The sequence below is a fragment of the Barbus barbus genome (genome assembly GCF_936440315.1).
Source record: "Barbus barbus genome assembly, chromosome: 46".
Lineage (NCBI taxonomy): Eukaryota > Metazoa > Chordata > Actinopteri > Cypriniformes > Cyprinidae > Barbus > Barbus barbus.
In genome coordinates, this window is record NC_136724.1 from 6,902,584 (window position 1) to 6,930,341 (window position 27,758).

The 27,758-nt window shown below is 38.0% G+C and overlaps 2 protein-coding genes across 7 annotated transcripts in view; both read left to right on the forward strand.

Moving 5' to 3' along the window:
- Positions 1 to 110: 110 nt before the first annotated feature.
- LOC306864926 (enoyl-CoA hydratase EchA19-like) lies at positions 111 to 16,679 on the forward strand. 4 transcript variants are annotated; one of them, XM_079409224.1, is made up of 6 exons: positions 111 to 352; positions 4,586 to 4,756; positions 6,663 to 6,760; positions 7,462 to 7,606; positions 14,537 to 14,686; positions 16,014 to 16,568. In XM_079409224.1, exons 1-6 carry the CDS (start codon positions 190 to 192, stop codon positions 16,247 to 16,249), a joined length of 963 nt encoding a protein of 320 aa, XP_079265350.1. In that variant the 5' UTR covers positions 111 to 189; the 3' UTR covers positions 16,250 to 16,568. The 4 variants fall into 4 exon arrangements, with proteins under 4 accessions (XP_079265350.1, XP_079265351.1, XP_079265352.1 ...); XM_079409225.1 differs by having other exon boundaries at positions 121 to 352; positions 4,592 to 4,756; positions 16,014 to 16,679; XM_079409226.1 differs by lacking the exon at positions 111 to 352 and adding an exon at positions 535 to 586 and having other exon boundaries at positions 16,014 to 16,546.
- Positions 16,680 to 21,442: 4,763 nt separating this feature from the next.
- Positions 21,443 to 27,758, forward strand: part of LOC306865065 (bone morphogenetic protein 6-like) — a 49,563-nt gene continuing 43,247 nt past the window's right edge. For all 3 annotated transcript variants that reach the window (XM_079409423.1, XM_079409424.1, XM_079409425.1), the window contains exon 1: positions 21,443 to 22,876. In XM_079409423.1, the coding sequence (XP_079265549.1) occupies positions 22,498 to 22,876 (379 nt within the window). In that variant the 5' untranslated portion in view covers positions 21,443 to 22,497. The remainder of the gene's footprint in view (positions 22,877 to 27,758) is intronic.

The window sequence follows — 27,758 nt, forward strand, 5'->3', positions numbered from 1 at the left end:
TGACACTGAAATAGAGGGCGTGCGTGTTTCTATAAACAAGTTTGTAATTTATTTATTTATTTATTTTTTTATATTATTTATTTGTTATGCCATTATTTGTCACATGAAACAGTGAAGTTTGACACAATCTGCCACTATAGTCAAAACAAAACAGCAGACTAAAGGCACATGAATGATTTCCTCTAAATCATGGCTTTAACTTTAGGGAGACTATCAGTTAATAATGGCTTTAGGAGGTCAGTTCACCACATGACTTTAAACTCAATGAAAGCACAAAGATTTTACACCATTTCAAAAGAAGAAAGAAAAAGCGCTGACCCTGATAAAGTGTTAACCGAGGTCGTCAGCAGAGGTCAGTATAAACTTGAAAGAAAAGAAGATTATTCTTTTCTTTTCTATTCTTAAAGATGCTTTGAAACAATCTATATTTTGTAAATTAATAAATTGACTTGACTTGTCCGGGTTCCAGGAGCAGTAAGTTTGTAGTCTCCCTCTGTAGGAGGGGCTCTGATATTCACTAACTGGCCAATCAGCTGTGACTCTGTGAAGTGTCCGTGTGAGTTGGACTTCAGAAACATTGCAATGGGTGAATAGCCTTTTATCGTAGTTTATTTTCGACAGAAATCCAGTTTTACACATAATGTCAGCGATTACAGTGTGTGTATGTGGTTCCAAACTAAAGGTTATTTAGATTTGCAGACCAGAATCATTACTTGCTCTGTTATAAGCAGTGTTGTGCAAGTTACTTCCAAACTGTAATACATTACAGATTACTTGTTACTGTTATTTAAAAGTAATTCCTTACCTTACAATATTACTGTATCAGAATTGTAATGCGTTACATGACTCCTGTATTACTTTTGAGTTACTTTCACCAAAATATCTACAGAAGTAGAACTGAACATTCTAAAATGACTAAATGTACTAGAGCCCTGCCCTAATGGCAAAGTGTTTATATTTCGTTTCGGCTTTTTATTAAGTTCATTTAGAAAAAAAACATTTGGAGCATTTTTTGTTCATTAAATAAGTTTTTCTTTCTTAAAGTAACGACCAAGCAGCCAGCGGCAGACCGGCAGGCTGATTATAGCCTGTTTGATCAATTTAGCCTTCTCAAATCATCATAACTTGCCTAAAATAAAATCTATAGATATACTAAAACAGTTCAAGCATATAACAATGTTTAAAGGTTAAACCTAGATAAATGTGCGCTCACGCTGCATCCAGTAGTTTGTGCGGAGAGTGGAAGTTAAAGCGCAGGACATGGATTCGCCAGCGCAATCAATTACAATTTTTTTTCAAAACCGAAATAAATAAATATATATATATATATATATATATATATATATATTATAGTCTTGTGGTTGGACCTGGCAAATGCCTATGGGTCCATACCGCACAAGCTGTTTGAGCTCGCTCTACACCTCCAGCACGGACTCATGTTATTTCCACCAGCGGGGCAATTTTTTTCATCAATAATTGATGGATGTCTAAAATATAAAGATAAGGAGAAGACCGAGGCCCGGCCCCCGTCTGAACTATGACGTGAATATTGCCCGAAGCCCGGGCCTAGGGACATAAAAAAGTCGGAGCCCGGGGGCTAAAAGTGTGTTGTAACGCAAGCGTTACTGAACATGTACCGAGTAAAATATTACTGAAAATTGATTAGTAATACCTTACACTACTGCGTTACAGCAAAAAGTAATACGTTAATGTAATGCATTACTTTTGTAACGCGTTACTCCCAACACTGGTTATAAGTATATTAGTAACAGAAGTAGGCTATAAAATATTTAGCGAGTACATTTCTTAAAACTCAAAGCAAGTGTGCATACAAAAATAATAAAAAAAATGGTGTGAATGTCACTGCATTATATAAATATCAAAGCAAATATGGATTATTTTAAATAAAATTGGCACAAGCACTTTTCACAAAAGAAAATATTGTTAGTTTTAAAAATGATAAAATTAGAGATATTTGAAATAACTTAAATTCTATTTATTATTTTATCTGATTGGAATGATGTGTCTTAAATTTATGTCACTGTATGACACATGCATACAGGTTAGAACAACATTAATTTTCAGCTCAAGGACTCTCGACGGATGTGGCAGGGACTAAGGACCATCTGTGCCTTCGGAAACAAATCCTCTGCAGAGGTGAGAGCAGATCCGTTGCTGGCCGACGAGTTAAACATCTTCTACGGCCGCTTCGATTGCAACGGCAGCGGCGCGACTCTGCCGTCCAGCGAGTCAGGAAGCAGCAGGCAGAGCAGCGATGATCCTGTAATCACCATGTCGGAGGATGAGGTTCGGAGGGCACTAAAGAAAGTGAACGTCAGGAAAGCAGCCGGACCTGATGGGATAACTGGCTGTGTTCTGAGGTCCTGCACCGATCAGCTTGCTGGTTTGTTCACTTCTATCTTTAATGAGTCCCTTGCTACCTCCGTGGTTCCCACCTCATTCAAAAAATCCATCATAATCCCTGTGCCAAAGAACAATAAACCCTCTTGCCTGAATGACTATCGCCCAGTTACCCTCACATCTATAGTCATGAAGGTTTTTGAGAGACTTGTAAAGAGCCACATTTGCTCCTCCATACCCGTTACTTTGGACCCTCTTCAGTTTGCCTATCACCCAAACAGATCTACGGACGATGCCATCTCTCACGTCCTCCACTCTTCCCTCACACACTTGGACAGCAACAATGGGAATTATGTAAGGCAATTCATTGACTATAGCTCAGCTTTCAACACTATAGTCCCCATCAAGCTGGCATCTAAACTCACTGACCTCGGCCTAAACTCCTCACTCCGTGACTGGATTCAAGACTTCCTCACCGGCAGACCTCAAGTGGTGAAAGTTGGCCAGTTCACCTCAAACTCCATCACCCTGAATGTAGGAGCCCCACAGGGCTGTGTCCTGAGTCCCCTGCTCTACTCTCTCTACAAGCATGACTGCGTGTCCTCTCACAGCTCCACATCTATTATCAAATTCGCTGATGATACTGTGGTTCTGGGCCTCATTTCCAACAACGATGAGACCGCATACTTGGATGAGGTAGAGAGACTCACATCATGGTGCCAGGACAACTGTCTCTCTCTGAATGTGAGCAAAACTAAAGAGCTGATCGTGGACTTTAGGAAGAGACAGCAGCGGCCCTACACTCCTCTTATGATCAGTGGGTCCCCTGTGGAGAGGGTGAGTAACTTCAAGTACCTCGGTGTAAACATCTCCGAGAACCTGACTTGGACTACACACATCCAAACACAGGTTAAGAAAGCCAGGCAAAGACTGTACCATCTGCAACAGCTGAGGAATTTCAGGGTCTCACCAGCAATCCTGAAAACTTTCTATTCAGGGACCATAGAAAGTGTTCTGACTTAGTGCATCTCAGTATGGTATGGAAACAGCTCAAATCAGGACTGCAAAGCACTACAGAGAGTTGTGCGCTTAGCTGAGCGCATCTCAGGGTCTGCTCTCCCCTCTCTGCAGGAGATCTACCTCAAACGCTGCAAAAATAGAGCTGTCAAAATGATCAAGGACTCAAATCACCCTGGTAACCGACTATTCACTTTGCTTCCATCTGGTAAGTGCTTCCGTAGCCTGATGGCAAAGACTGAGAGACTTAGGAGGAGCTTCTTCCCCCAGGCCATCAGGCTCCTAAACTCTAACTCTGTGTCATAACATCTCACGACTCATGTAAATATCACTACATTAATAAGTTATTCATAATTTTTTCTACCTCGTATTGCTGCTATGTAAATACCCTGTACAACTTTTTTGCACATTCCTCTTATACTGCTATTTAAGTCAACAACATACTGACCTGCACATTTATATTTATATTTTTTAACTTTTATTTTATTTTATTCTTTTATTTTTTTCTACTTTTCTTTTTCTTAATATTTATGTACATTCAGTGTTTTGTATGCTATATAATTGCACTGTCCTTGGAGCAGACCTGACTTTTCACTGCTGGTTATACTCTGTATAATTGTGTATGTGACAAATAAAAAAAATCTTGAATCTTGAATCTATGCTGCATATACTGTACTTATTTGTGACCCTGGACCACAAAACCAGTCTTAAGTGTCAATTTGTCAAATTGAGATTTATACATCACATGACAGCTGAATAAATAAGCTTTCCATTGATGTATGTTAGGATCGGACAATATTTGGCCGAGATACAACTATTAAAAAATCTGGAATCTGAGGGTGCAAGAAAATCTAAATATTGAGAAAATCGCCTTTAAATTTGTCCAAATTAAGTTCTTAGCAATGCATATTACTAATCAAAAATGAAGTTTTGATATATTTACGGTAAGAAATTTACTAAATATCTTCATGGAACATGATCTTTACTTCATATCCTAATGATTTTTTGCATAAAAGAAAAATGCATATTTTGACCCATGCAATGTATTTTTGGCCATTGCTACAAATATACCCCAGCAACTTAAGACTGGTTTTGTGGTCCAGGGTCACATTTGACATATTTTATTGTTTTAAAGTCTATCTATTGTATTGTACCTGCCAATAGATTATGTTGAATGTGCATGCGTTTCCTTCTGTGATTGTGGAAGGTGCAGGTGGAACAGTGATTTCTGAGAGGAGGGGTACGGTGATGGTTATTGGGATTAACCGTCCTGAAGCGCGTAATGCAGTGAATCAAGAGACTGCTCAGAGACTGACAGAAGAGCTATCAGCCTTTGACCAGGACAACAACCTTAATGTGGCAGTGCTTTATGGAGTCGGTAAGTTCACTTACACACTACTATTGATGTGAACTTTGGTGTACTTTGATGGTTAGTGAAAATAATAAATATGTTATCTGATTGAGCGGTAGAGCAAATAAATAGTTTATACATGCACTTTTCCCTGATTCCCCATCCTCCCACCCCCTGTTAAAATCTTTGACTAAGTGGGCAGCACATGGCTGCAAGAGTCCTGTGTTATGTCAAAGCCTGTGCTGACAATATTACCACACTGAAAACAATTATCCTAGGCCATCAAATTGCACACCGGCCTCAATAGAAATAATTTGTTCAACCTGGATCAACCATCTCTGCTCAAATTCCCTAAATCACCTTTATCACGAGTCAAATGAGAGGTTTTGCTCTCTCTCTCGCTCTCTCTCACACTCTAAACCTGGAGCCCAGCCAGAGGACTGTCTGCAGGTGAACTGAACACAGTAGATAACATTACATAGACAGCAACATAAAGAATGTGTGATGACAGTAATTGCTTGAGCTTTGAAGAGGTGAATGAGTGCCAGAGGTAATGATGGCCACACAAGAACTCCCTTATTTCACCAGAACACAGGTTCAGGTCTGTGTTAACATCTACCATATCTTAGACATTTAAAGGGACATTAAAATTCAATTGAGCACATGCAATGTTACTTACTGGTCTAGATTTTACTAGTCCATTAGGAAGCCATTTCGAAAATTGTGTCCATGCTAAAGTATGAATAATTGCTGTTTTATTGTTTAGTTCAAGCTGTGATTTGTTAAAGTACACTGAAGGACTGTTTTAACTGGTAATGTTAAAACTGAAATAAATTATCATTTGAATGTTTAAAATAACTCTTGAAATTAGCAAGCATTCCCTCGTGAAAAAGAAGTGTGCTTAATTTTGGTAAATGAGCATTGGTAGTGTACTTCAAAGTATATAAAAAACCTGTATAGAATAATATCAATTTTGACATAATAAAATAAAAGAACACTTAAGTGTATTTAAAAAAAGAACACTTTAATGACTTAGTTTTTTTACACACTTAAGTACACAAAAGCACACTTTTTATTAATGGCAAATTAAAAGTTCTCCATCTAATTAAAAGTGTATACAAGAAATACAGTTATTTTGATTTTGACTAATATACCCAAGCACATTAGTGTATTTAGTGTATACCACTTTATGTCTTTGTTGCAGTATAATTGCACAAATAATAATTAAAAACATTTACTTACGATACGTTTAAGGGCTGGTTTAGTATTAATTACTTGTGATTATGCATAATGTATTACCATAATATGTAACATATTTAACAATGAAACCTTAAAATAAAGTGGTACCTAACTATACTTTTAATTTATTAAATTGCAACTTCATCATTATAAATTAAAACACATAACATTTTAATATATAATTTTCATTAGAAATGAAATCTTCAGAAATGATTCTTATACGCTGATTTCTGAAAGTTCAGATATTTTGAAGAATGTATGCTGCTCCCCATTGACTTCCATTTAGCTTTTTTTCATACTGGTTAATGGGGAGCAGCAACTGTTTGGTTACCCACATTCTTCAAATATCTTTAATGTTCAACTGAAGAAAGAAACTCATAAAGGTTTGGGACAACTTGAGGGTCAGTAAATGATGGCATAATTTCCATTTTTGGGTGAACTATGATTTTAAGTCATACTTAAGTGGGCCAAAAACAAACAAAACCCTCTAAAGTTCAGCAGTTTGGAATGATTATTTTTTAAATTGGAACTAACATGTAATTAATTGTCTGAAATCAATACTTTAAGTTTGCACTTAAGTATATTCTTTTAAAGAATGTTATATCTGTAATAACTACTCTTTTTGAAAGTATGCTAAAGTGGACTTTTTTTCACAAGAGTTGCCTTGTCAGTTCAATCAAGTTGTTTGTTTCAGGAGGGAATTTCTGTGCTGGTTTTGATCTGAAGGAGTTGGCCCAGAGCTCTGGTTCTCTCAAACTGGAGCAAGATGTCTGCCGTGGTCCTGGTCCCATGGTACGGAGTGGTCCTTCTTAGATGCATAGTAATACTAGAGGAGTCATTTAATACATTACCTTTAAATCTGCTATAATATTGTAACTAATAAATGTTTCTTTGCACCAAAAAGTTTTCATTACCATTTTCCACCATTTCTATGACCCTTAATGTATTAATAACAGCCATTTATTAAAATTAAAACGTCTACCAAAATGTTTATAATGAAACAAACATTGCAGTCCCCCTCATTTGCTTTAAGAAAAAGGCTGGCTAACCAAAAATGTGCACATTTGGTCACATGCCCAGAGCCACTGCTGTTACATAAAACTACGATTTGGTGGTGCTTATGACTGTTTTGCTAGGAGAGAGTGAATAACAGAGAGGAATCCAGAAACAGCTCCCTTGTCTCCGTCTCTTGTGTTTACACCAATCATTTGTCTTGCTGTGAACAGGCCTTCTGACTTAAATTATTGTTTTTTGCTACTGTTCCTTTAAAGACTTTAATTTGTAAATGAGCTTTGTTACTATTGATCATCTTCACATGTTAAATGAGTAACGCACCACATAAGCGTCAGAGACCATCTGCAACTACCAATAGTAGAGCAAACTGTGAAGCTCACATGCTCTTCATAATTGACATCTGACACTCATGTTTGCAGTCCTACAGCTTGGTTCACAGGGTTGAAGGGCAATATACTGATGTGTGTTGTTGGTTGTAGGGTCCGTCTCGCATGAGGCTCTCAAAACCCTTGATTGCAGCAGTCAGTGGGTACGCTGTGGCTGGAGGTCTGGAGCTGGCCCTGCTGGCTGACCTGAGGGTGGTCGAGGAGAGCTCCATCATGGGCGTTTTCTGTCGCAGATTTGGTAGGTGTTGTTTTGAACTCTGATGTTAATTGGTTGAGGTAGGAGTGGCATTGGACAGCATTGCTTTGTTTGTTCATACCTACAACTCTGGACCTGGGTTGGAGGAAGGGGTTTGTGGTTGGGAGATGTTTCTTCTGATCTTGAAGAAAATCCCAAAATAAAATCGTACAAGAAGATCCTGATATTAGACTAGATCTACTTGTTGTTTAGGTTGTTTTGAAACAACACCAATTTCTATGGTAACACTTAAAATGGTAAAATTACTATAAATACTACAATTTAAATAAATACAATTTTTGACAAAAAAAAAAATCAAATTAGGGTTTAAAACAGGACAGAAAATGGCTTATTACTTCTAAATTATGATGTTTTTCTATGTAAAAATCTTGATAGCATTATAAATGGACCTATAAAAAAAACAAAACAAAGTCATGACCACTTTAAAAGTATAAGAGCTATTGCCCAAAATATCCAAGTGGCAGTGCCTTTCCAAGAGATGCTTACACACATACTTGTATACACGTCACACATAAGATTTGTCAAGCATGAGAGAAACAAATGAAACAAATAAAAATCCTTAGAAATTTTCACTTAGATTAGTTTGTTCAAGTATGTTGCCAAATAACGTGTACCTTCAGCATACTTTTACTATGCCAAAAATTTTTAAAATTTGCTTTGCTTGAGAAAACATAGAAACATACAGTTACAACTTAAAAAAAAGTTACGCTTAGTTACGCTAGTTTTGCATCAAATACAACTTGATTTTTGGTAATCAAGATCAAGTTTTCCAGCTGGGTGAGCGATTCACAGACAGCTTTTCCTGCACATGAAATGACCCACATGCCAATAGACCAATGAGAACTTGGAGCAGTAATGATAATTCATAACAGTTGAGCGTTGGTGCCAAAGCGTTTGTGGATACACACACCCTAATCCCTCTGTACCTGGCAAATATTTGCAGAAATTTATTATTTGGCAAATAAATAATATACAGACAGTTACATATATAACATTTTATTATGTAAGCTTTATGTTACACCTCAAATGATAATGGAATTTAGGTTACACTTTATTTTAAAGTGTCCTTGTTACAGTGTAATTATATATTTAAGTACTGAGTAAAATTAATAACTGCATGGGTTAGGATTAGGGTTACCTGCATGCAATTATGCATAATTAAGTGTTATTATAATAGTAAGTACATGTAACGTGTAACGAGGAAACCTTCAATTAAAATGTTACCGGAATTTATAACATTGGTAATATTTATGAGCCAGTCCCTGAGCTCATTCTCTCAAATGGCTTGGGTATGCAGAACATTCACAGTTTATATGGACTGCACGCCCCTGGATTACCATATGTATGTACCATGATATTACCTTATTGTACAGTGGCACTTCCAGGATTCTATAAATGGTTGTATTATGTGTAATAAAATAAAACGTGTCAATTTCAATCCAAACTTGATTTTTAAATTAAATCCTGCAATGCTAAACTATTGTGGACAGGCGTTGCAGTACATAGAAAGAGAAGAGAAATTTGATGCAGTTTCATTCTGCATGTACTAGTTTCTTTATGCTACAAATATGACCACAGTGTGTATAAATATGCCAGCAGTGCTATAATTTACTGCCAGGAACTGATTTTTCCAGCTGCTCATTTAAAACATAGAGCCATCATCATGACCCTCTCTTTCATTAAACCAAGCATCCGGGCATTGCCCGCATGTTCCTGTGAACCCGTTCCTCAGACTGTCTGCCTCTACTGTACTTGAGCCACCCAGGAAGACGTGTCGCCTGCTGTCTTCAAGTCTTTACCGGTGCTCTAAAGTAATGATTAGTTTAATTTTTTGTGCAATGCAAAAAATTTGATGCTTGCTAAAACAATTGCCTTATTTAAGAATTTGATCAAACTACTTATAACCCTTAAAAATGTGGCATGTATACTTTACCTGCGCTACTTATGAGGAATGAATGATACCTCAAATCATGTGTTTTGGTGAGGTGAGGTATGCAATTACTTTTCTTTTTAGACATATAATTCTCCTGGACGAAAAAAATGGGTGAAAATCCCATATATTTACTTACAAGGAGAAACCTGAGCCATATAGAGAGCAAAATGTATAGTATTGGGAGGTGGACTCTTATATTGGGAGATGGCACCTACAACAACCTAGAAACTGCATAGTAACATTCTAAGAAAACCTCAAAGCTTAGTAACCACATAGCAAGTCCCTGTAACTTTAACAGGCTTGGGGTGAGATGTATAAGAAAATAGTTCCTAAACAAAAGAGCATTTTAAGGACAAAAACTGAACTTGAGCTGCTTAAATATGGTGGATTCGGCGTAATGATTGGTCAGATCGCCTGTCAATCACGCTCCCTGCGAAGGGTCAATTAATGCTACATGTTCCATTTTTGCCTTTTCACAAATAAAAACAACAACAAAAAACCCTGAAAACAGACAGTGGCTATATAGTTTTCAACTGATTTATGACATTTATAATTAATTTGTGAAAAAGAGCAGGGGATTGAGCTCGTCAGTTATACCTTTCATATTTCTATTTGATAATTCCTGTAAAAAATTCCTCTTAAAATAATCAACATGAACAGCTCAAAGTCTGGCTTGTCAGCAAGTAACACACCTTATCATCATTATAAACATTTATAACCGCTTAGCAACTGCTTAGAAACAATTTAAAAACACCCTAACAACCGCACAGCAACATGCTATACACCACTCAGGACATCTTGGTTATGTAGCATAGATATGTAGCAAATCCCTGGCAACCACCCACAATACTCTATAAACCGCATAACAGCTTGCTCAAACATACTCAGTACAGCTTAGTAACCTCTAACATCCTGACATTGTGGCAGCAATTTGCACAGGCAGATGCTGTACGTGTTTTTCCAGAAACTTGTATTTATTTCTGAAATCAAATCCAATAGCTTGCATGATATGATATTTATAGTCACATTACACTTCTGATTGGAACATCTAACATGTAACCATTCCTACCAGAATGTTTTGTCAACAAATTTTATGTGTTGTTTTTGCCGCACATTGGTTCCTGTGGTCATTCTGCTATGATTGAGTTTAAATGAGAACTATCATTTGGAGACTTTTTCTTCCAGAAGAAGGCTAAGCGCTCTGACACTACCCACTTATTTCCTCTGAATTTTCCTCACTCTCTCCTGTACTTACCCACAGTGCACAGCAGGCCCTTAAACACCATTCATCTCACATAATAGATGTCTTGGCCACCATCAGTGGAAAGGGTTTATTTTAACATCCTGCTTGTAGGTTTTATTTTACCTAATCTTGTTTTGGCAAGTGAATTTTAGGGCTGTATATGGGAGACCTACATGGGAACAGCCTAGGGGAATCCCTCGTGGTGAGAGAAGAAGAGACAGAAATGAGAAAGAGATGGGGGAGGTAACCCTGGAAAAGGAAAATATGCTACCAAAATCTCTCTGATGTGGCCAAATACTTCCTGTTTTGTCTTCAGATACTACATTGAGCCACCAAACTGAAAGAAACAGCCCTGAAAAGAATGTGAACAAGCCGTTGAAGTGATTCAGCTAGTGCAGTTACACAGTAAAACCCAAGGGAAATATTGTTTGACTGAGTTAAAAGTTACGTAGTCTTTAGCACATTGGCCCTATTTACTTTCTTAATACACCTTCCTGGTCTTATTGTGCACAGTTCATCAGTGTGTTATACCGAAGAAAAAAGTCTTTATAAACTTTAAATTTGCCGCATTTATTAAAACTACTCTCCTTTTTGGCTGACGTCATCTATAGCTATTTGGGCTTTTCAGGTGCGCAATTTGACAAAGTTTTACCATAGGGATACATCAAAACATCCAAGTCAAAAAGTGGGTTCCGACAGTGTCTGGACAGGAACTTCACATTCAGGTCTGATTCCATTCTGCTATGGAACGCCCACTTTTCATGACCCAGTCATTGTTTTCTCATCAAAAATTTTGTTTCACTTGGACAGTTTGTTCCCAGCTCAAATGAAATGCAGCACATTTATCAGAGATCAGAAGATCTGTGAAATCTGAGTTTATCATTTTTAAGAGGCCCTAACTGCACATGTTGTATCTAATCCAACAGCACAGGTGGTCAAAGCCAGTTGTTCTGAATGCAGTTTCCATTCGTCCACCTCAGCCACCGGAGTGGCTGCCAACAACTGAAATGACTCGACCTTTCTCAGATTTTACAGACATTCTCTTTCAACCTTCAGATCCTTCCTTGGCATATAATGCTTGAACTCAGGGATGCAGATTTCATCAAATACATTGACAGATTTGAGTTGTTTTGAGAATGGAAGGCCTCTCTTAATGTATTAATTTATTTTAAACTAACAGCTTAAACTGAAATGAACAAAATCTCAGGTGTAACTCTTAGGGATTTAGAATTATAATTCATATGCGACAGGTTTTGTATCACGGTTATGTTGGTTATGATTTCACAGACATGTAGACTATATCTTACAGCTTCTCATTTAGCTGTTTTGCGTTTATGTAAATGTGCGTCTAAAGGTTTTTTCCTGAGCTCTAGTGTGGTAGTGTGGTGTAACACTACATTACCCCAACACCATTATGTGTGCAAGCTTGTGTCGTTGACTTTGTTGGTACTTTGATGTTCAGTGGATACCAGTATCACCAGCATGAACACGTACAGGAAGACATAAAAGTTCAACCACAGGCTCAGGCTTACACAGACCGATCCATTCATTCAGTCAAACACCTGAGGTGAACTGAAATCACCCAGCTGCTAATGCAGGTCTAGTGACATGGAGTCATTCGGTGATTTCTGTAAAGCCATTGTACTGTATGTGAAAGCAAGAGGATTTTGTGCAATAGTCAAGGTCTGGGAATAAAGGTAGTGGATTGATTTGAAGAGATGTATGGTCTACTTTATCTAACTGTTTACGTGCAACCTAATAATCTCTTTATAGTCATATTGATGGCTCAGTCAGTCAGACAGATTCCAATTGGGAATCACCTACATAAGTCTGACTAAACTCAATCCATCCATCTGTGTACATAGAATAAAGCTGTTCTATGATGGGTGATGGGGATGCCTTTCCCAGGAACCACCCTGGACGGATACATACACAGACATTCACACTCTCACTCATACCTACATTCACCTCTCCTTCATGTCTTTGGATTGTGATAGCAATGATCACTCTGAGTCACCATCCCGCAATCGATTGAGCTCAGTCTGAATTAAATTTTGATCTGACTGAAAATGGTTATAGACTTATATAATCTGTTTAATAGGAAAATTTTAGCAATGTAAACCCTTGAATCAGACTACTTTTTCAATCGGATTAAAAAATATCAGTGCCATGATAGCTTAAATGTTTAGCTTTAGGGTGCAGAACTTGGAGAATCTACAATTGGATTGGGTTCATTTGGATTGACAAAAAGGAGTGCATGTAAACATAACTACCAAATTTAGCAAAAATGTATCTCTGGGGCAGTACACTTAGAGGTACACCTGCTGTAAAAAACAATAGAACCCTGCCCAAAACACAATCGAAATTGTAATGCATTTAATGGTTATAATGGAATTGTATTGGTTTTAATGGAAACTATAATGGTGTCTACTGGTATGTGATGGATTCTATTGGTGGGATGTTAAATCCTATTGGAAAAATGCCCAAAACACACTACAAAAAGTAATTTTGTAATGGTGTTACTGGAAAAAGCGAATGGTATTTTAATGGAAACCATTGGAATTTATGTGATGGTTTCTATTGGGCTTCTATTGTTTTTTTGTTTTTTTTAACAAGGAAAAGCAGCATATATACTCCTCCATATATATATAATATAATATATATAGATACGTAGATGCCTCATTAGCGACTTCTGTTTCTATGGGCCGCTATACGTAAGCCGTCTGCCATACTGTAGCGGTCCACTTGACGTGATTCTTTCAGATGGTCAGTTAGATGTTGAGGCTCTGATTATTAAATTAATATTAGCATGAATGTACATTCATTCCTTGCATTTATGGTTTCTACACTGCCTCTGCTTTTAAGACTTTATAGGTCCATCTTCTGAAACAGATGCACCTCATCACATCTGGTGTGTCAGCTGCATGCTTGCAGATGTGTAATAGAGATGGAGGACTGACTTTCTGAATGACAGACTTGAGTAATGGGCTAAAAGAGCAGAGGAAATATGGAAGGATGTGCTTACTGAAAGAACTCCCTCCCACCTCAGCTCAGGCTGCCAGATGTGTAGCTTGTTGAACTGAGAGGACAGATAATTGGTAGCAGATGTATCCACTCATTATCTCTCACCCTCTCAAGCCACTATGTATAGAGCTGCATTATTTCCATAACTCGCTACAGGAGAAAATATAATTTATAGAACGTGGTTGTAATGATGCTAGTTTGAATTGGCAGAGATAGAGAGAGCTCTAAGTGCAGAGGGATTTCTGGTGATTAGACGTATTGTTTGTGTGTGTAATACATTGGTCTATGTAAATAATATTAATAATAACATTTTTATTGGGGTTGCACTCCTACATTATATTCTGACTGATAAGTGTTTGCACATATTGATACATTTTAACTAATACCTAGATTTCACATTTGTCCTGTAATCCATAAAAATAAAGTACAGTAACTCAAAAATCAAGCACTGTGACAAATTTACAAGTCAGTGACAAATTGTACATTGAAATGGCAGGGGTATTCTAACTTTCATGGCATCATGAATGTCTTTCCTGTTATTTTTATCAATTTAATGCATCCTTGACTAACAAAGTATTATTATCTTTCAAATAAGAAAATCTGACCTCAAACTTTAGGACGGTAGCATATATCTGTGTACATAATTCACCTCCTACCAGTTAATGCTCAGTTCCTCTATGTCTATAAACCTCTTTCTGCTTGTCTCACACAGGTGTGCCATTAATTGATGGTGGTACGGTGAGATTGCCCCAGCTGATTGGTCTCTCACGAGCTCTAGATCTCATCCTCACAGGCCGACCGGTAAAGGCACAAGAGGCTTTAACATTTGGACTGGCAAACAGAGTGGTGCCTGATGGCCAAGGTACACATACACTACACCATCAAACTTGCTTTAGCATCATAGGGCAATTGAACATCATAAACCAACTACATTGTACCTATGTTGAAGTAATATCATTAATAGTTATTTAGAAAAATATGCTTGATGGTGTTCTGGCTTGTCACATGACTAATCGTAATGTGGAAATGTTGAATATGCGAAAGCACAAATAAAATTTGAGAAGTTAAGTGAATTTAATAATTTAATACATAATTTTATCATTTTTACAAAAGCCTTGGAATATAGATTATTGTTGTATGGATTAATGTTTTTAGAGTGATCTTGTGGTATTCTGTCATAATATATATGACCCTGTACCACAAAACCAGTCGTAAGGGTGAATTGTTTTCAAAATTGAGATTTATACATCATCTGAAAGCTGAATAAATAAGCTTTCCATTTATGCATGGTTTGTTATGATAGGACAATATTTGGCCAGGATACAACTATTTGAAAATCTGGAATCTGAGGGTGCAAAAACATCTAAATATTGAGAAAATCGCCTTTAAAGTTGTCCAAATGAAGTTCTTAGCAATGCATATTACTAAGTTTTGATATCTTCATGGAACATGATCTTTACTTAACGTCCTAATGATTTTTGGCATAAAAGAAAAATCAATCATTTTTAACCCATACAATGTGTTTTTGGCTATTGCTTCAAATATACCCCAGCAACTTAAGACTGGTTTTGTGCTCCAGGGTCACATATGCTTTCACTATATGAAAAAGAGCAGCGTGAACATTCTGGAGTATATCTTTGCAAAATAATATACAAAAGGAAGTCATACAGTTTTGGAACAATGTGATTCCCTCAAATTTGTCTACCTTTTCTACAGCATGTCAGTGCATCTTTCGATACTGTACTGTATATGTGCTGTTATCTGACCATTATATGAGCGTTTGCATCTTTCATTCATCCACAGTGGAGTTCCCTTGAGGATGTTAGCAGATTAAACTAATGTAATGTGGCAGCAGTTCACACAGTCACAACGAGGTTCGATGAGATACTGTTAAAGTAAGCACTTCAGTTCCAAAGTGAAGTCACTCGAGTGGACTTTCCATAGGAGATCTGGACAGAGGCCAGAGCTTTCATGTGCTACACAGAAGGACAAAAGTTCATATCAGAAGGAAATGAGTGATGATATGGAGGTCACTTGAGGTCACACATTATGGTTAACTAAATGGTTTAGGAGTGTCACATCTGCCCAAAGTTTTTTGCTGAAATTTTGCCTTCTTCTGTCAGAGGTCTGTTATGGCCCCATTTTGGCATCTTCACATCTAACTGTCAGTCTGTGTTCGTTTGTTCTAGCACTTCAAGTGGCTCTTGAACTCGCCGAACAGGTCAGCGCATTTCCACAGCTCTGTCTCCGTGCTGACCGTAACTCCGCCTACCACGCAGTCTTTGACTCCTCCTCCTTCACCCAGGCCATGCAGTATGAGTTTGACCACGGCCTGCCAGTCGTTGTAGCTGAAGCAGTCACTGGAGCAACAAAATTCAGCTTAGGTGCTGGGAGAGGCGGGACGTTCTCTAAGAGTAAACTGTAAACAGCCAGATGAACGGATGTAAGACAGTGCATGTAACTAAATAATTCAGATTTTACGGTTAATTTTAAAGTGTATCACAGGTTAGAGTCTATGGACTGTTTTTGATCCTGATCTGGGTTAAGATAACTCTTGCATATAGGAATACACACAATAATAAGAATTTGTTGTCAGTATTCTGTAATTGTTATTAAACCAGTATGCTGTGACAGCTGAAATTTTAAAACCTGATCATTTTAAAACTTGCATATGAACTTCAGATCAAGTTCCCATTATCAAAATATATTAAAAATCATACTGAATAACATTATTCAGGGGATTTATCTTGCATGGTTTGTCCTTGTAAATAGAGTACATGAGTGGTTATTTTGCTGATGCCGTTGCTGATATGTACACTTTCACTGATCAGCCACAACATTAAAACCACTTGCCCAATATAGTCTAGGTTCCTCTCGTGCTGACAAAACAGCTCTGATACATCAAGGCATGGACTCAACAAGACCTCTGAACGTGTCCTGTAGTATCTGGCAGCAAGATGTTAGCAGCATATCCTTTAGTGAAGTGAAGTGACATACTGCCAAGTATGGTGACCCATACTCGGAATTCGTGCTCTGCATTTAACCCATCCAACGTGCACACACACACACACCCGGAGCAGTGGGCAACCATTTATGTTGCGGCGCCCGGAGAGCAGTTGGGGGTTCGGTGCCTTGCTCAAGGGCACCTCAGTCGTGGTATTGAGGGTGGAGAGAGCGCTGGACATTCACTCCCCCCACCTACAATCCCTGCCGGCCCGAGACTCGAACCCGCGACCTTTGGATTACGAGTCCGACTCTATAACCATTAGGCCACGACTTCCCTTTAAGTCTTGCACCTGGCAAGGTGAGCCTCCATGGATCAGATTTGTTCATCCAGTATATCCCATAGATGCTCAATTGGATTGAGATCTGGGGAATTTGGAAGCCATGTCAACACCTTGAACAGTTGCAGGTGTTGCAGGTGCATTATCCTGCTGAAAGAGGCCACTGCTATCAAGGAACACCATTGCCATGAAGGGGTGTATGTGGTCTGCAACAATTTTTAGTCAGGTGGTACGTGTCAAAGTAACATCCACATAAATACCAGGGTCCAAGTTTTCCCAGCAGAACATTGCTCAGAGCATTACACTGCTTTCGCCAGAGTTCCTTTTTCCCACACTGCATCTTCTTGCCATTTCCAGTAACACACATGCACCTGGCCATCCATCTGTCTGAAACGTGATTCATCAGACCAGGAAACTTTCTTCCATTGCTCCATGGTCCAGTTCTGTCGCTTACTTGCCCATTATAGGTACTTTCAGAAGTGGACAGGGATCATCATGGACACTCTTACCAGTCTGTGGCTATGCAGCCCCATACGCAGTAAAGTGTGATGCATGTGCATCAGTGAGCCTTGGGCACTCATGAACCACTGGTTCACCAGTTGTCATTCCTTGCACCACTTTGATAGGTAGTACTAACCACAGCATACCAGGAACACCCCAAAACACTTGCCAGTTTGATAATGCCAGTTGTCTAGCTATCATTATTTGGCCAAAGTCACTCAGAACATTTTGCTTGCCCATTTTTCCTGCTTCCAACTCATTAAATTCAAGGACTGACTGTTCACTTGCTGCCTAATATACTGTAACATAAATGAAATCACCCTGTAATAGATCTATACAGTAGGGATGGTAAGATTCACCAATTCGCATTGGTGCAAAAGTTCACGATGCGATGCACTGAGTTAAAAAAAGTGTGCATTGGATACAAGTTGGCATTTGTTTCGAGATGCATTGTTTCTAACCTATTTGCATCGGTTAAAATATGTATTTATATATAATTATTAGTAGATGCACTATACATTTATTATTTAGAAAGTGACCAATAATTTGTGACCAATATTTTATATGTAGATTGATTTATCCTCTCTAAACTGTTTCTCAAGCACGTTTAGTCACCACTGAGAACGAGGCATGTCCTGAAAGTCGCATAGAATATAGATTAACATGGCTGTCTGTCTGAACCAAAGCAAACTATCTGTACCATATTGAATTGCATAGCGTTATCTATTTTTTTCCCCCATTGAATCGCATTGTGTTGAATCGAATCAAAATCGGATCACACTGCATCATAATAGGGGTGAATCGTATCGCATCACACTGGTAGCTGCTTCATATGTATGGTTAATGTATCATACCGTTGGCTATGCATTGAGATGTGTACCACATCGAGCTCAGTTGGAGATGCACATCCCTACTATACAGGTGGAGCTGGGGAAGTTGGGGAGGGTTTCTGAAGTGTGCTGCAACTGTTACAGCAAGCACTAGCCAGGTATTTAAATGTTAAACAGCAGCTCATTGGCTGCTAATGTGAAAAGAAACCTATTGGCTGCGCCATGTGAGTAATGAAATGATTATATCAGACTTAGTTAGAAACTATGGTATGCGCCATCTAGAGTTTCACGACTGAACTTTGGATTTATCCTTACAGTGCTTACAGTGATTACCAACTCTCAAAACTTTGTTCTTTGTTAAAACCTTTATATTTGCAAGAATAGAGGGGTCAAGTAAACATTTAAAAATGTGCATTGTATTCATATCCTTCTAAGGTACATATAAAAAAGAAAGGATATGTGTGAATATATATGTGTGAGTGCATGTGTGTCTTTAAAGTGAGGCTTTATGTAGACAGTATGATGACAGGAAAGTTATTATGTTAACTGACCCCACACAGACTCACGCTCAGGTCATTCATCATGCTACTGACAGCCAACTAGCAACTGACCCTTGAACAATGGATGAGTTCAAACATGAATGCTGCACTTTTGCATTCCTTAATAATGCTCTTTACTTTCATCCTTTCTGTGATTGGACCCCCTGAAATGATTGTGCCATTTTTTTATAATTTCAAGTCAACCTGTTAAAGCCATGTATTTTAAAGTTACCATGCATGAAAACAAACTACATTAGTATCTTGCTTTTGTAGATGGTCCAGTGGAATGTCATAATTGGTGAAATGGCATGCTGTACACACATTTGGTCTTATGGCTGTGTGCATGTGTGTTTAACACTTTCAGTTATCAATTGAAATACATTTACAGAGGAATGCTTAGCTTTTATCTTGCTTAACCCACTTATCTTGTCGCTGTCTGTTTCCTTTCACTGCTTAAGATTCTTTCTGTCTTCAAGGAATAGTTGACTCAAAAATGAAAATTCTGTTATTTTTTACCCTCATGCTCCTCCAAACCTCTGTGGTATTTTTTTTTTCATTCTCTCTGTGAAGAGTCCTAAAAAATATCTAAATTGCTTTTCAACAAAAGGGCAGTTCATAGTGATCCAAAATGTAAAGGAATAATACAGGTGAATTTGAAACGTTAAAAGTTAAAACAACATTTGTGGCGTTGTTGATTATCAAAAAAAAAAAAAAAAAACTGTTCTTGTCAGTTTTACACTCATTCTAGGTTTTACATTTATTATGTGGCAACAAAGTTTATATAATTGTTTTCACGCTGTCACACTCAACACAAGCATATCGTTTATGTCTTATTAAAACAGTGAGTATTTTAGGGTTTTCTGATTGGCTCTATTCACCTTACCTGTACGCACCTTACCATAAACCTAATTATATTGAATCCACATTTTTTATTCATTTATTTATTTCAACATTTTCATTTTTTTATATAGTATTCATATCATATCTTATTATATTAGAAGATTTAGAATATAGTGTACAAATCACATTAACTACTTTTGCCTAAAATACTGCATATCAATACTTACCCAGATAGAAAATTAAGTCTATCCAACTTGCGAAAAATGCTATTATTTTTTCAATTAAAAATTTGCACAAGTGTGTGCGTGTGTGTGTGTGTGAGAGAGAGAGAACCTGGCATTTCCCATATTATGAGGACCAACTGTCTCCACAAGGTCAAAAATGACTGGTATCACTGTTCTTGTGGGGACAGTTGGTTCCCATAAAGTGGGGAATACCAGGGACATTTTTTTTTTGGTCCCCATGAGGGTAACAGCTTATAAATCATTCAGAATGATTGAACCCAGTGTTTTTTTTTTTTTTGCGAAACTCCAAAAATGCAGAAAGATTTGTGTGAGGGGTAAGGGTAAAGCAATGGGAATAGATAATGCAGGTTGCCTTTTTTATTTTTTTAACAGCATAAAAATCATTATATCAAGGAATGTTCCCATGTAACATGGAAACCAGTCTCTCTCTCTCTCTCTCTCTCTGAGTGATGGGCTATCAGTGATTGGACTGATAAAGGGAAGGGAAGAGGGCGGCTGGCATTGATTTGTGTTGCTTTGATGCATGCTTTTCTGCCCCGCTAGATAAGATTAGCCACTTAGAGAGATAACAACTCACAGCCATCTTATCAATCTGAATCTCACCAGACACAACATAGTGTGTGAATTTGTGTGTGTTTTCTGAAATCAGTCTCCATAACATCATAAACATCTACGTTATCTCTCTTATTATAGTAAGTTCAGTGAGTGTCTCATCTTTAAAGCATTGCACCTGACTCTGACCACAAGCATCTGTCTATCTGTCTGATGTCAAACATCAGAGAACTCCTTTAAAAATACCTAAGATAGGTGATCAGGATTTTTCAGGTTCTAGTGACCTGTCAAACATGCCAACCCGAAAAAATAGCCTAAAATACCCCATATTTACCCTTACAAAAATGTATACACGTTGCGTTATCATGGTACATTTTTTTAATCATGTTTTTTACTGATTACAGTTCTCAAGGCACTTCAAGGAATATTATATTATGCCCAAAAACAAGGTATTATCACGGTACATGTACAAGAACACAATTACCACGGTGCCATAAACAAATGAATTAATGGTAGCTTGTATTGTTTGGTCCTGCTCGTTTTTCTCAGCTTCTTGCGGTTATTTTCTGTCGTTAGGGGTCATGCTTTGGCCATAAAATGCCTCGATTACATAGCGCAAGTTAATTTATTATTTTGTGGTGACATTTATAGAAAGAAGGAACTTTAATAACTCGGATAATTACCTACAAGCCTTTATGGTATACTTTCACGAGCGAATATCGGTCAAATGAGTTTACTGGCCCCATTGTTTAAGCGTCTACACTTAACTAGAACGCTTTTGTTAGCCTATAATGAACTAAGAATGTTCTACTCAGTGCATGCACACTACAGACAGTTAAGTAGCCTACACATAGTACGCGTGCTGCTGCGTGAGGCGTACTTGGTTTGCGTCTTATCTAGCCAATTTTAAAAAAAGGCGTTAAACTAACAATTTTAACTCTTTTTCGACTGCGCGACAAAACTAGAACGCTTTTGTTTTCATAAAAGAATGTGAAACGACGAATGAAGCTGCCTACATGGCATTAATCGACGCGCTGCGCTATTAAAAGTTGAATGCGCCCGCGTCGCGTCGCTCGTAGGCAAACTGTAGACACCTGAAATTGTCATCTACATTGACAAAGAAGACACGTAGACGTCTAGCCTACGTAAAGACGAGTTTGAGGATGTTAAAACGGTCTAAAAGCTCCACCTCTGGACGCGCGCACTGGGGCGGGCTCGAGACGCGTCTACCTGCTTCAGCTCCGAGACAGACGCGCGGTCCACTCTACAAACACACTCTGTAGGGATCAGTCTGAGGTCAAACAACTGAATGGAGAAGATATATAGCTCGTAAGGAAATCATTTCTTGTAAAAGTGACGGACAACTTCTTTATTCATCGTTGTGAATTATTCACCACACGTAGGTAACAGTGACTTCACATTTGATGGGACACACAGAAGTTTCCAGCCGTCTTCTCTCTGGAGCGAAGCATCACGCCGAAGAATTGATGGACAACCTGAACGACAGCTGCATTTGTTTTTCACAGGATAATACTGTTTTATATAGTTTACAGCTACAGCTCAGGGGCTTTTACAGCCTGATGCCATAGAATAACATATTCAATAACTTTATATTCCTTCAGAAAACCATCTATGCACTTGTGCTGTAAAGAACCTAGAAACCAGCACAGATCTGAAGACCCCATTATGTAATCATGAACCATGCAAGCAAAATGGTCCTTCATAAGAAAAGGGATCTTTGCTGAACCTAAGAAACACTGAAAAACCTAGCTGTAAGATCCTATGAAGCAGAAGAGAAAAGGGGAAAACATTGGCTTCCAAGTGATCTTATATTTAGAAGTGAATACACCCTCATCATCATCATCACAGACTGGATGTAAAGATGACAAGCGTCTGGTTTGCTCTGCTGGGCTTCTTGTGGAGCTTTTATTTGGCAGGTAGCAGTTCTGTACTGGACGGATCTGAGATTCAGCCCAACTTCATGCATCGGAGGTTACAGACTCAGGAGAAGAGAGAGATGCAGAAAGAGATCCTGTCCATACTGGGACTGAACCACAGACCCAGACCACATCTGAGCAGCGGCAAATATAATTCAGCACCCCTCTTCATGCTGGATCTGTACAACAGTATGTCCACTGAAGAGAAGAGCGACGTGGATCAATACAGATCACTGTTCACCACCACACGACCCGCTTTAGCTTCACTTCATGACACAGAGTTCCTGCATGATGCAGACATGGTCATGAGTTTGGTCAATTTAGGTAAGTCAATTTCTTTTTTCACTCTTGAATCCATTTTCATAAACACGATGCCATCTCAGTATTCATACGGGTCTTTAATATAAAACTATAATAGCTAATCGATGAAGAATTTAAATAATGTTTTAATCATTGATTTATGAGTTCTGTTGAGCAACTCGATGTCATGAATTATTCAATCAAAAAAGATAGCACAAGTACAGTTTTCAAGCAAATATTTCACAAAAACGTACTGTAAATGATTTTAGATATTGTAAAGGCTATTGTTTAATAAATGAAAATATAGTATTGAGGCACTTCTGTTCATAGTTAATGTGATGATCTACACCTGTGTTTTCTCTGTTAAGACATCTAACACTTGTGTGAACTTGAGGAGAACTGACTTCATACATCCACTAAAAAAAATAGTTTTCTAAAAGCCATTCATATTGGCTCAGAAAACTGTTCTTTGTTGTCTAGTGTGATGACATTCAGACACGTGTGACTTTAGTGAACAAATACTCTTTTTTAAGTTTTTTTTTTTGAGCATGCAGGATATTTGCTTTGACTATCATTTTAGAGCTGAACAAATATTTTTAATGTGCTCATTTTTTATAATTTGTGGTGCTTTTATATTGTGTTATCTAATGCAACATTTTTAAATATGAAGTTTTTGTGGCCTTTGCGTTTGTAAAACTTTTGCTTGCAAATACATTAATATTTCTTAGAATTAATCTTATTCCTATAAAAAAATACATTCCGCCATGTTCATTTCAATAGCTTAAATATGCAGGCTATCGTTCCAAAATGTTTATTATACTGCTTGGTGTGATAATGTTTGATTTTGTTTAGATTTTTTCTGTGTCAATGTTTACTGTAGCTTGTAGGACTGTGGCATTTAAGAAAAACACATTGTATTGTCAAGGACTGTCAGGTCTCTTTGAGCTCACTAAGAAAAAAAATGGTATTTTGCGCATTTATCATGGTAATTAATGTACTTAGTTCATATATTCATCAGTACCAGATGAAAGATGGTGCTGCTCATTAGATTATTATTTTTTTTTTTGCAATATTTTGTTGGATATCACCTTCAACACTTTTTTTTTTTAACTGGCATCTATCAAGCTTACAGTGACCCTGTGCACAGTGTCAAACCATGGGCCTGTTTATGCTCAGGGATTCTGTGTGGTTCGCTTCAGTAAACACAGACCTCATTAATGGAGGGAGTATTGGTGTCCAAGATTCACTTGTTTATGTGAACTTCCCTCTACAGGGGCCAGGAGTTGCCCAATTAAGTTAATTATAACAATACAAACTCTTCTGGCTCTGCTCACTGCAGCTATGGGCCAATTGTTGGGTCAGTTGCCAGAGATGCTTTTGTTTGAGTTGCGACATCTCTATCAGTCTGTTTTATAAGACAATAAATGTGGGCTTTCTTGATCTGGTTCCGGTTTTCTGCAGTCAGTTGACGGACACATGTCATCGGGCTTTGCTTGGAAGTAAGCAGAATTTCATATAAACTGACCAGCAGTTTGTTACCTGAGACAGGCTTGAAGTAGCTTTTACATTAGCATTAGTGTTTCAGTGACTCATTTCAGTCAAAGTTATTTTTGACATCTGAGGACAGGACATATAATTTTGCATGTGTTTTATGTGATTTGTCTATGATTCAAGTGTTGATTCTTCATGGTCATTTACTGCAGTCATCTGTCTAGAACACCTATGACTAAGCTCCAAATGTAGGAGAAAAAGGAAGCATATTGGCATACAGAAACTGACCAGTGTTGAATCACATCCAGAAATAGCCAGGCTTCTTCTCACAAACATTGGGATAGTCAGTGTGTCCTATGTGAATCACCTTATGACTATAGGAATAGTAGTACCAATTTCCTTTTTACGGTGTGGCTTCATAATTAGTGAGGATTTCCGCCCTAAGAGAAACAACACTGAAATGTTGTACACCATTATTATTACCTAAATATTTAACAAAAACATTGCCATTTTAATGTCATTTTCACCTTCTTAATGTCAGTGTGGAGCTCAATGTTAGGCAGAATGTTTGTATTTCTTTTTTTCATACTGTGAAAGAATTAAAAAATTAGATAGAAAGCATAATAAGTATATGACTCGTGTACTATACTACAGGTTTTCTAAAGCCGTACAATAGGTTTGTGTGAGAAACAGACCAAACATGACATTGTCATTCAGTTAAAAGCTTCCCATCTATTGTAGCTCTCAAATTTCAGTTAAAACACTAAAACTTGATTTATTGGAATATTTTCAAATATGAGATTTGAGAACTGGGAAGATTATCGGAGTTAAATTTGCCTGTTTCCGATACAAACCTGCCATATGACTCTAGAACAGCTGAAATACTGTATAAGAGTAATAAATATACAGTAATGGCCAAAAATATCGGCACCCTTGGTAAATATGATAAAAGAAAGCAGTGAAAATTAATCTGCATTGTTAATCCTTTTGATCTTTAATTAAAAAAATATATAATTATGAAAATAAATGTTTTTCTCTAATACACATTGGCCACAAATAACGGCACCCTTTTATTCATTACTTTTTGAAAGTTTAAGAGCTCTACATTTTCTCCTATAATGCCTGAGGAGGTTAGAGAACACATGACAAGAGATCAGAGACCATTCCTTCATCCAGAATCACTCCAGACTAGGGGTCGACCGATTATCGGCACCGATATTACGCATTTTTATGATAATCGTATCGGTCATTTTCAAAACCGATATGCCGATAAAATTATTTAATTTTGAAACGCGCTATTTGGCTCTGATGCAGCCTGTCGGAACTCACCACTCTGTGGCCTAGAGCAGTTTCCGCCCACCACGCATCTGATTTGTTAAGAGTCAGGAGTCCGACCAATCAGCGTGGAAGACTAAAGGCACTATCATACCCCTTTTCCACCTAAGCAGTTCCAGTGCTGGTTCGGAGCCAGAGCCTAGTTTCGAACCGGTTCTGTTTTTCGACATCCAAAGCACCAGCTCCGAACCAGGAAAAGCGGTTCGTAAGTAGCACCAAAACATTGCTGGGCTAGAAGGAAGAACCGCTTGCGTCAGGAGCTGGGGGCGGGGTTACCGTGACCAACAAGACGAACAGAAACTTGGACCGCCATATTTGAAATAGCAGCTAAATGCTAACACGTTTGATTCGCGTGTTTGGATGCCGATGTAGGTTCGCAAAGCCATGAACATCAAATAGCACCGCAACGTCCGCCATTGCTGATAGTTTGTTTAGGCTTGTCCGGGATAGATCAGCGCTGCGCGGACCGGTCGGTGCGAGGCATATCGGGGTGCTGCGGGAGCGACTGGAAAGCAGACGGCTCTTTATGCTTTTGGATCGCTCTCGCGGTGCTTTAGTGTGTTGTGTGCCGCTCGATCGATCTGCGTGGCGCTGATGTACATCGAACAAGCCTGTTGTGCCGCGCTAGTGAACCGAAACATGAAACGTATTCAGTGACGTAAGAGCTGGCTCTGTATTGGCTCTCTAGCATGTGGAAAAGCAACCGGTTCTTAAAGGGCTCGCCAGTCGAACTAACTAAGAACCAGCTATAGCACTGGCTCTGAACTAGGGATGTAACGATTACCGGTTTGACGATAAATCATGATAAAATTCCCCGCGGTTAGTATTACCGTTTCATATTTTAATTATCATTAAAACCGTATTCGATTACCGTGATTTAAACAACTCGCGATAAATAAATACTGTCCGGCATAAAGCAGAGTTTTCAGTAACAGTCTCACGTGCGCACAGCAGCACAGTAGTTTCGTTCTGAGTGAAAACAGGGCGGAAAAGCTGGGAGGTTTTAAAAGAGTGCTAAGGGAATTATACAAATTAATATATCAATGAATTAATTATATGAATGTACCTCTGAAGGTTCGGACTGTCTTCAGAAACGATTTGATGGCATTTTGTTCTCATCTTTGCTCCATGTAATACCTAAAGTAAGTGTTCGCGGAGTTCACAGGAATCAGCTGTAATTCAGCTTTTCCGTATAAAGCGCCACCTGCTGTCAGAGAGTGGATTTACAGACACTTATTTACGTTCAGTCTGTGTGCAGTTTCTGTCTGGCCAAAAAATTGACCAAATTTGCATGACCTGCTGTAAATTTTAACCGGTTGATGAAAAACAAACTTATGTACATTTAAACAATTCAGATATGCTATATAGGATTATTTATGGAGCAGATAAAATACATATAATCATTTATTAATTATCATTTTAATTTAACCCTTTTCTTTAAAGGCTGAAATGTGTGGTCTACCTTTGTTAAACTTTTTCAAAGCTTTATTTGAACATTTACATTATTTATTTGAACATGCTATTAAACTGTTGTCAGTCAAATTGTCATTTAAAATCCAGACCTCATTGGTAATGTTATTGTTTTAGTGATTATGCAAACAAAAAGTCATTTTATTTGCTGTTTGTTGATTTTTAAGTATGAAACTTGGTGAAGTGATTTATGTTTCGGTACTTTTTGAACATCTCCAGCACATTTTAACAATACCGTGATAATACTGATAACCGTGATAATTTTGGTCACTATAATCGTGATTAGAAATTTTCATACCGTTACATCCCTACTCTGAACTAGCACCTGGAACTGCTTAGGTGGAAAAGGGTGGGGTATCACACCGAAAGCGCTTGCTAACTGGTGCTGCTTCATCACGCATCAATTCTCTCTCAAAGGCAGCAGCAGATTTTGCTCAAGTTGCAATAAATTACAATCCACTACACTGAAGTTGTAAAAACCTCAATATTATCTATTTATGGTTTCCGAGACTGGGGAAACACAGGGGGAATCGCGGAATCCAGTCATATAAATAGCATTTACTGTATAACGCGGAGTCACGAAATTAGTCAAAGTTTGGATGAATTAATC

Bases quoted from the DNA above. Each gene is read 5' to 3' on its own strand.
- LOC306864926 (XM_079409224.1), top strand. From the start codon at position 190: ATGGCTTTAACTTTAGGGAGACTATCAGTTAATAATGGCTTTAGGAGG. The intron at 353-4,585 runs GTCAGTATAAAC...TGATTGTGGAAG, and splicing joins AACCGAGGTCGTCAGCAGAG to GTGCAGGTGGAACAGTGATT. The intron at 6,761-7,461 runs GTACGGAGTGGT...TGTTGGTTGTAG, and splicing joins GCCGTGGTCCTGGTCCCATG to GGTCCGTCTCGCATGAGGCT.